This window comes from Macrobrachium rosenbergii, chromosome 9, assembly GCF_040412425.1.
Source record: "Macrobrachium rosenbergii isolate ZJJX-2024 chromosome 9, ASM4041242v1, whole genome shotgun sequence".
In the NCBI taxonomy this organism is placed as follows: domain Eukaryota; kingdom Metazoa; phylum Arthropoda; class Malacostraca; order Decapoda; family Palaemonidae; genus Macrobrachium; species Macrobrachium rosenbergii.
In genome coordinates this window covers 13,840,796-13,850,161 of record NC_089749.1, presented here as the reverse complement: position 1 = coordinate 13,850,161, position 9,366 = coordinate 13,840,796, and the positions used below count along the sequence as shown (strand labels likewise).

The 9,366-nt window shown below is 37.7% G+C and overlaps 1 protein-coding gene across 1 annotated transcript in view; it reads right to left on the bottom strand.

The window, feature by feature from the left end:
* The window catches only part of nan (transient receptor potential cation channel subfamily V member nanchung), an 80,284-nt gene that overhangs the window by 6,550 nt on the left and 64,368 nt on the right, over positions 1–9,366 (bottom strand). Inside the window, 3 exon segments of the mRNA XM_067109312.1 lie at positions 1,278–1,414; positions 4,033–4,142; positions 9,149–9,300. Of these exon segments, the coding sequence (XP_066965413.1) occupies positions 1,278–1,414; positions 4,033–4,142; positions 9,149–9,300 (399 nt within the window).

Sequence of the window (9,366 nt, the reverse complement as noted above, 5' to 3'; positions counted from 1 at the left end):
TAAATTCACAAATATAAAGCCACAAATACCACTTAATATCGAATTCACTATATCCTGGGAATAACTTACAACTGAGGAGCATAGACAGTGTTAATTTACCCTCCCAAAAAATATATTGCTTTATGCATTCCAGAATAGACTGCATGTGTCCAGAATCTCAAATGCAGTGAATCCAACTTTTCTCACCGTTCCAGTACCCTTTTCCAACTGCAACCTTCCCAGCAGTAACCTTTACAGCAGCAATCTTTCCAGCAGCAACCATTCCTGTAATACTTTTTCCAGCAGTACCCGTTCAAGCAGCAACCTTTCCAGTAGTACACCCTTTCCAGACTAACCATTCCAGCAGTAAACTTTCCTCCAGTACCCTTTCCAGCAGTAACCTTTCCTCCAGTACCCTTTCCAGCAGCAACCTTTCCTCCAGTACCCTTTCCAGCAGCAACATTTCCATCAGTACCCTTTCCAGCAATACCTTTTCCAGCAACAACCTTTCCAGCAGTACACCCTTTCCAGCAGCAACCACTCCAGCAATACCCTTTCTAGCAATACCGTTTCCAGCAGTACCCTTTCCAGCAGGAAACTTTTCCAGTAGTTCACCCTTTCCAACAGTACCCATTCCAGCAGTAAACTTTCCAGCCGTACACCCTTTCCAGCAGCAACATCTCCTGCAGTATCCTTTCCAGCAGCAACCATTCCAGCAACAACCATCCCAGAAGTACACCCTATCCAACAGCAACCATTCCAGTAGCAATCATCTCAGAAGTACACCCTATCCAGCAGCAACCGTTCCAGCAGCAACCGTTCCAGCAGCAACCTTTCCTCCAGCACCCGTTCCAGCAGCAACCTTCCTCCAGACCCTTTCCAGCAGCAACCTTTCCTCCAGTAGATTTTCCAGCAGCAACATTTCCATCTCACCTTCCAGCAATACCTTTTCAGTTTCCAGCAGTGCACTCCAGCAGCAACCACTCCCAGCAATATGTCTAGCAATACCGAAGTTCCTTTCCAGCAGAAACTTTTCCATGATCCAACATACCCATTGCAGTAAACTTTCCAGTCGTACACTCCAGCTGCCTCTCCTGCAGTGGGGTTGCAGCAACCATTCCAGCAACAACCATCCCAGGTCCTATCCAACAGCCCATTCCAGTAGCAATCATCCCAGAAGATCCAGCAGTAACCGTTCCAGCTGTCCCAGGTACACCTTTTTCCAGCAGGGATAGAAGCACACCTATCCAGCAGCAACCGTTCCAGTAGTAAGACGACTGGACACAACACCATCTCACCTTCCCAGTGACCTCGTGGTCGGTGCACTTAGGGTTTATTATGTCTCATGAATAGGACATGATGATGATGACGGTGATGGGATGAGGGATGGAGGAGCATGTGGGATTCTGGAAGGAGCTGAAGATGACGTAATAGGCTGTGGGTAGGGATAAGAAAGACACGTATGAGACGAGTTAACGACTGGACTTAATATTACAGGTGGTGATTAGGTTTATTTTATGCTTGAATAGGGTAGTGATGCTGATGGTGATACTGGTGAAGATAAAGAGAGGATAATAATACACACAATAATAATAAATAATAATAATAATGATAATAATAATAATAATGAAGATTGGAGCGATGATAATGACAACAACAACAACAATAATAACAATAACAATAATAATAATAATAATAATAATAATAATAATAATAATAATAATAATAATAATAATAATAATAATAATTGCAGTAGAAGTTAATCACACAACCGACAACCTTTATATCATAATTGTGTACATATTTTTTCAGTACATCACTAAAACGTAATCAACGGCTTTAGAAAAAGAAAAAAAAAACGCAAACATTCATACGTATATTATAACCTTTCACCTTTGATGATAATACCTAACCTTTCGAGAAAAAAAAACACTGGTCGCTGAATATGTAAGAACGAATGATTTTCTCCGAAAATGTTTCACTGTTCCAGGGAAAATACACCCACGTTCGTACATCAAAATAAAAGTGAAACCGACTGAAGTTATCGTTTTTTTTTAGCTTTCTGTAAAAGAAAATTATTGTGCCGGCTTTGTCTGTCCGTCCGCACTTTTTCCTGTCCGCACTTTTTCTGTCCATCCGCAGATCTTAAAAACTACTGAGGTTAGAGGGATGCAAATTGGTATGTTGATCACCCACCCTGCAGTCATCAAACATACCAAATTGCAGCCCTCTAGCCTCAGTAGCTTTTGTTTTTATTTAAGTTAAAATTTGCCATAATCTTGCTTCTGGCAGCGATATAGAACTAGCCACCGCCGGGCAGTGGTTAAAGTTTCATGGGTCACGGCTCACACAGCATTATATCGAGACCACCGAAAGATAGATCTATTTTCGGTGGCCTTGATTATACGCTGTACAGAAAACTCGATTGCGCCGAAGAAACTTCGACGCTTTTTTTTTTTTTTTTTTTTTTTTTACAAAATATTCTTTAACCGTACGTCAGTAACTGTCATTTCATTCATTATTTCATGATACTCCTTTCATCATGTTGCTTCATCATTCATCTGTTTCTTAAAAGTTCCCCTTCTTCATGATTTTCTTTTTTGATTGTTCATGTTTGCTGGCTTCGTAACGATTATGGCAACTATCTATGGTAGACTTTGCTTTACAATACTTCAGTCTGTTGCTAATTAAAGGTACAAGTTATAAAACCTTCGAGCTTTCTCACGGAGAATGTAGTGATTTGGAAAATATTTACAGTTCCATTCGTCAAATTCATAGCTAATCATTTCACACGGGCTTGAAAATTAAAGGAAACTTAGTTGCTTTATTTACGTAAGAGATGAAGTAAATCGAAGAAGAGGGCAAGATAAAGATAGGACCTAATGCAAAGGATACCACAGAACGACAGCTTCAGAAGGAGACGCTTATCCGACAACGACAGACGACAGTCAGTACTACTCAGGTCTTCTCTCAGTTCAGTTCAGAACCAGAGAGAAATTTCTGACATTTCAAATCAGGACGTGACACCATCAATGATTCCTCTTGTACCTTCCATTTCGAGCTTTTCACGTTTCTCCGTAACTCTCAGGCAAAAGATAATTGTCACGGGCGCAGAAACCACCGGATCGAAAAAGCATTCCCCTGGATACTGAGAATTCTCTCAAGTCGAACAAAATTCCGTGACGAGAATATCCCACACCATGACAGAAACGGTTCGACGGGAAAACCCGGGCAACTGCAAAACAGCGCGAAAATGCCTCTGCGTTTCAGCGGCACCAGAAGGTCTTCATCTGGTATTTCAGGCGGAGTTTTATGACGAAGTTTTAGAAAGATCTCGTCAAAGGAATGCCCCCGTACAAGAAATGTTCGTGACCAATAAGGCGAAGGAGGGGGAGGAGGAGGCGGAGGAGAAAGAAAACGAGCGTCTTTCATCGGGATCGTCATAAATTTCTCCCAGGGAGACGTTGCTTTAGTGAGTCTTCGTTAGCTAAGGCGTTTTAGCATTGGTGGTTAAACCCCTTTGCGATTATTAGTTAACTTAGGTTACGTAGGTTTTCATAGGTGTTTTGCACTTCAATAGATTACCTGAATTGCGTAATATAAACAGAGTGAAATAGAACTCGAGAGCGAATTTTGTTCATGTACATTTCTCCAGACACATCTGGTCTCGTAAAATAAGGAAACTACAGTTAGTTTACATTTGTTGTTAACTCGCTGTTATCATTATTAGTTAACATCGGTTGCGTAGGTTTTCGTAGGCGCTTTGGACATCTATAGGTAACACCAAGGCCAAGAGAGGAGAAGGTCTGCTTACTTCCCCCCAAACCCCCCATGTAGGCGGAGCTTTGTCTACCTCCTTATTGCGTCAGCAGGCGAATTGTCGTGACGAGCAGGTACCTCTAAGATACGTCATCCGCCTACGTAGTTACCCCAGGTGGGAGGAGACTCCACCCAGTTGGGTAGACCTTCTCTCTCTTGGACATGGGTAACACCAATTACATAATACAAGCAGACTGAAACAGAATTCAAGAGTGAATGCAGTTCTCCAGATACCTTGAGAAAATCCCATGATGAACACAAAGTAGATCGTCACGAATCTCAGCAAGTCGCCGACTAACATGGTGTAAATCATAGTGACCATAGGACCCACTGTCTTGAAGCCTCTGTGAAGAAGAAGAAGAAAAGTGTAAATAAATCAGGAGATTCATACATTGGAAATATCTGAATGAATGAGTATGATGACATCGTAGTTTTTAGTTTTCTGTAAAAGAAAACTATTGAGATGGCTTTTGTCCTTCCATCCGCCCTCAGATCTTAACAACTACTGAGGCTAGAGGGCTGCAAATTGGTATGTCGATCATCCACCCTACAATCATCAAGCATACCAAATTGCAGCCCTCTAGCCTCTGTAGTTTTTATTTGATTTAAGGTTAAAGTTAGACATGGTCATGCGTCTGGCACCGGTATAGGTGCCAGCAACACAGGCCACCCACCACCGGGCCGTGGATGAAAGTTTCATTGGCCGCGGCTGAGAGTTTTATGGGCCATGGCTGAGAGTTTCATACAGCATTACACGCTGTACAGAAAACTCGATTGCGCCTAAGAAACTTCAGCGCGTGTTTTACATGTTTTATTTTGTGGAGAATGTAATGACTGGGCATAATTATTATTCACATGGTTTTAAGAGCAAAAGTTGACATATGATGGAAAGATATTGAAGCTATTTATGATGATGATAATTAAAATTAATGTTCTATCATATAACAGAGATGATTTAGATGATGATTATGATAACGACAATTAGAGTGACATTCGTCCACATGTACTTGTTCAACTCATAAGTGTTCATTATGGCAATTCAGTTACGAATATGCAAGCCATATTATCTTCGATTAGTTTAATCATGCAGTGATGCTAATGACACTTTTATCGTGAAGTGGATTTTGGATAATTATATATTAGCAATCATTATCATAAAGTTTTGATTGGAAATGCGAAGTACTTGGGATAATAGTGCTGGTCGCCGACTTAAATTAGGATACTAAATAATTATATGAACTCCCTTTGCTAAAATTTCTCTCCCATACAAACACAAATACACACACACACACACACATATATATATATATATGTGTGTGTGTGTGTGTGTGTGTGTGTGTTGTGTGTGTGTGTTTGTGTTTGTGAGAGAGAGAGAGACCTTTGCAAAGAGTCTGGAAAATTTAATATTTTTTGTTCATATCATTATTTAATATCCTATATATTTAATATATATATATATATATATATATATATATATATATATATATATATATATATATATATATTTATATATATATATATATATATATATATATATATATATATATATATATATATATATGTAGGTCACAAGAACCACAGTTCTATTTTATTTTGGAAATCTTGCAGCGAAAAATTCGTCACTGTCTAAATAATATTCAATCTCCCCTTCCAAGAACTTCCATCTTCATGAATGTCGCCAATACCCTTTGCAACAAAAACATTAACAATTTTTTTATTAAGTAGATACAAAGAATTAAATGGACTCTAGATAATATTTCACTAAAAAATATAATATAATATAAATGGCTTCCATGAATTGTTATGGAATATTTGCATTTCTTTCGTTAGCTGGAACTGCCAATCAGGAAACTTTTCATTAAATAGTAAAAAATTGAAAATGTTGGTTAAGTAAAAAAAAAATGTTGAAAATTTAAAATACAGATGAGCCAGTTACTGAAAATTAAGTTAAACAAAAAATAAGACGAATCGAAGTATTTCTCTGTATCAATTTTGATATAATTAGACTTCATTTCATTTATTATATTTTTTTTTTACATTTTTAAGGTAGAAGAAACGGACATCAATAATATGAGCCAATTCCTGAAAATTAAGGGGAAAAAATCGAGGAATTGAAGTATTTTTCTTTGTAAATTTGATATAATCAGACTTCATTTTTTTTTTTTTTTACATTTTTAAGTTACAAGAAACTGACGCGATTTATATGAAGACCAAACTTAAGTAGATTACGCCTGAGAGATGATTACTAGACGAGATTTTTTTATCACCCCACACAAAGTTCCCAAGGAATTTGTGTTGGCCTTATGCCAGCACTGACTTTGTCGTTGCGTCAGCGTGGTGTATTATTATTATTATTATTATTATTATTATTATTATTATTATTATTATTATTATTATTCAGAAGATGAAACCTATTCATAAGGAACCATCCCCAAAAGAATACGTTAGGTAAGGAATAAAGAGATTCTCACCTGTCCTTGTGAAACTACCTTTTATCTCTCAGCCTTTTCGGTGATTCCGTTTCACGTCAGAGAGGACAAACAAGTGGAAAGTAAACACAAAATAAAGGCAGAGAGAAATAAACACCTAAGAGAGTAAATAATGCCTGACAGAGAGATATGAACACTTCAAAGAGGACGGAAACGACAGATAATAGGAGAGAAGAAGTCCTAAAAATGGAAAAGGAAATGAGAGAGAAAAAATCATTAGAATACTTCAAAGAATTAGGGAAATAGAAACGCTTAAAAGAAGAAGGAGAAGAAGGAAATAAATAGAGTGATGCCACATGGAGACACAGAAACACTTTACACAAGAAGAAGAAGAAGAAGAAAAGAAGAGACTAAAAGAAAACAATGAGAGAAAAACACTTAAAAGAAGAAAGAGAAACACTTGGAAGAAGAAGAAGAAGAAGAAGAAGAAGAAGAAGAAGAAGAAGAAGAAGAAGAAGAAGAAAACACAATAAAAGAAAAAAGGAGAGAAAAATATTTTAAAGAAGAAAGTAGGGAGATAAAGAGTAATAATTGGAAGAAGAAGAAGAAGAAGAAGAAGAAGAAGAAGAAGAAGAAGAAGAAGAAGAAGAAGAAAGAAAACACAATAAAAGAAAAAAGGAGAGAAAAATATTTTAAAGAAGAAAGTAGGGAGATAAAGAGTAATAATTGGAAGAAGAAGAAGAAGAAGAAGAAGAAGAAGAAGAAGAAGAAGAAGAAGAAAATGAAAGAAAAAAAGGAGAGAAAAACATTTTAAAGAAGAAGAAAATTAGGAGACAGAGAAATACTTGAAAAAAAAAAAGAAAATACAAGAAAAAAGGAGAGAAAAACATTTTAAAGAAGAAAATAAAAAGAAAAGAGAAAACATTGGAAGAAGAAGAAGAAGAAGAAGAAGAAGAAGATAAAGAAGAACTTTTGGAAGAAGAAGAAGAAAAGAAGAAGGAGACAAAAACATTTTAAAGAAGAATAAAACCGGAGAAAAAGAGAAATACTTGGAAGAAGAAGAAGAAGAAGAAAACAAGGAGAGAGAAACATTTTAAAGAAGAAAATCAGGAGAAAAAGACGAAAACTCGGAAGAAGAAGAAGGAGAAGAAGAAGAAGAAGAAGAAGAGGAAGAAGAAGAGAAAAATAAGCAAAGCATAAGCGTGGTGGCCCCCAACCCCCTCTACGAGCATCGAGCTGCGAAGCTATTCGGAGTATTACGAGTGACCTTCCCGATAACCGTAGTGCTTCCCCCGTCAGGCGAAATGCTGCTGCTACTGCTGCTGTTGCCTTGTTTCCCTTCGATCCGATTGGCCCCAACTAAGTCAGTTTTGAAAGTCAAATGAGGACAAAGGGGTTCAAATCATTTGGCCGGGCGCTGGACCCCTTGCGCCTGGTGCTGCGCGGTTCTTCTGAAATGAACTGCGCCCGGTGGCTCGGTACACAATTGAGAGAGAGAGAGAGAGAGAGAGGGGGGGGATTCAATATACATACGTGACCCGAAACGGAGAGAGAGAGAGAGAGAGAGAGAGAGAGAGAGAGAGAGAGAGATTTTCATTACGTATACGTGACTCATGTAGTAGTACAGAGAGAGAGAGTTTCAATACATTGACCTGACCCGACCCATAGAGAGAGAGAGAGAGAGAGAGAGAGAGAGAGAGAGAGAGAGAGAGAGAGTTTCAATACATTGACGTGACCCGACCCATAGAGAGAGAGAGAGAGAGAGAGAGAGAGAGAGAGTTTCAATACATTGACATGACCTGGGACGCTGGGAGGGCGGGGGGGAGGGTATGACTTAGGATTTTGGGTGATGGGGGTGGGGATGGTGACCTAGGAGCGAAGAGGATCTCAGTTGATTGATTGATTGATTGAAGTCAACTGGTGTTGCAATGATTTTAGTTATCGATAACAGAAATTAGGAATTTGAGTTGAAAATAAAAAAATAGTCATATATTATTTTCTAATAGAAAATTCATTCAGTCCATATTTACTTATTAAATACTTTCACACTTAGGCAGACTTTGGGTGTGACCTGTTAAAGAGGAGAGACCTCACACAGAACCTGGGGTGTCACCTGGGTTTAGGAGGAAGGACCGGGGAACGTCCCGAAAAATTGGGTTTTACAGGCCCTGTTGTAAAGTGAGACTCTCTGTCTCTACTCACATCTCACTTGCAGTTGAAAATAGAGGGTAGGGTTTGCATTTGTTATCGTTTTCTTACATTTTTTGTAGATTGGAGTCGCAAAAATTATGGTCATGCAGACAGGAATTAAATTACTTATTGATAAAAACTTGAAGGAATTTTTCCATGGAAGAAACATTCATTCATTTCATGTATTCCTATCGTATACTTTTGCTTCCTACATTCATAAAAACAAATCTAATTATTGATATAAAGTGAAAAGAACTGACACACACACAAGCACACACGCACTTTATATATATATATATATATATATATATATATATATATATATATATATATATATATATGTGTGTGTACATATATATATATATGTATATATATTATGTATATGTACATATAATATGTATGCATATATATATATATATATATATATATATATATATATATATATATATACACACACACACCTACACAAGGATATAATTGTCTGTATGCATTACAGCAAGTTGATTCATAAAAATGCCATAAATTTAATAAAAAGTACTCACTAACATAAGAACAAATACGCCCTTTACAGACAATATCTATGACAGTTTAATGTTCTCGTGAAATAAAACAAATGAAATAAGATCAAGTGAAAACGTAAGATAATCATCTGCAGAAGAAGAAGAAGGCCCCGTATAGAGCATAACTACAACTGTTCACGTTCCCCAACACAAGTACCATAATAAACTTGCCTGCAGAAGAACAGAAAGTAGGGCCCCGTACAGAGCATAACCATAACCGCTACCAGGTCCTCTCCTTCCGACATGCAGAATGCTCTCAGCCCCACCATGACCATGGCCATGATGCATGCCCCTAGGAAGAGCACTCGTGAGGGCACTGTACTCTGGAAGATAAAGGGGAAGATAAAACTCTGGAAGATTAAGGGAAGATAAAAGTCTCAGTTAGCTGT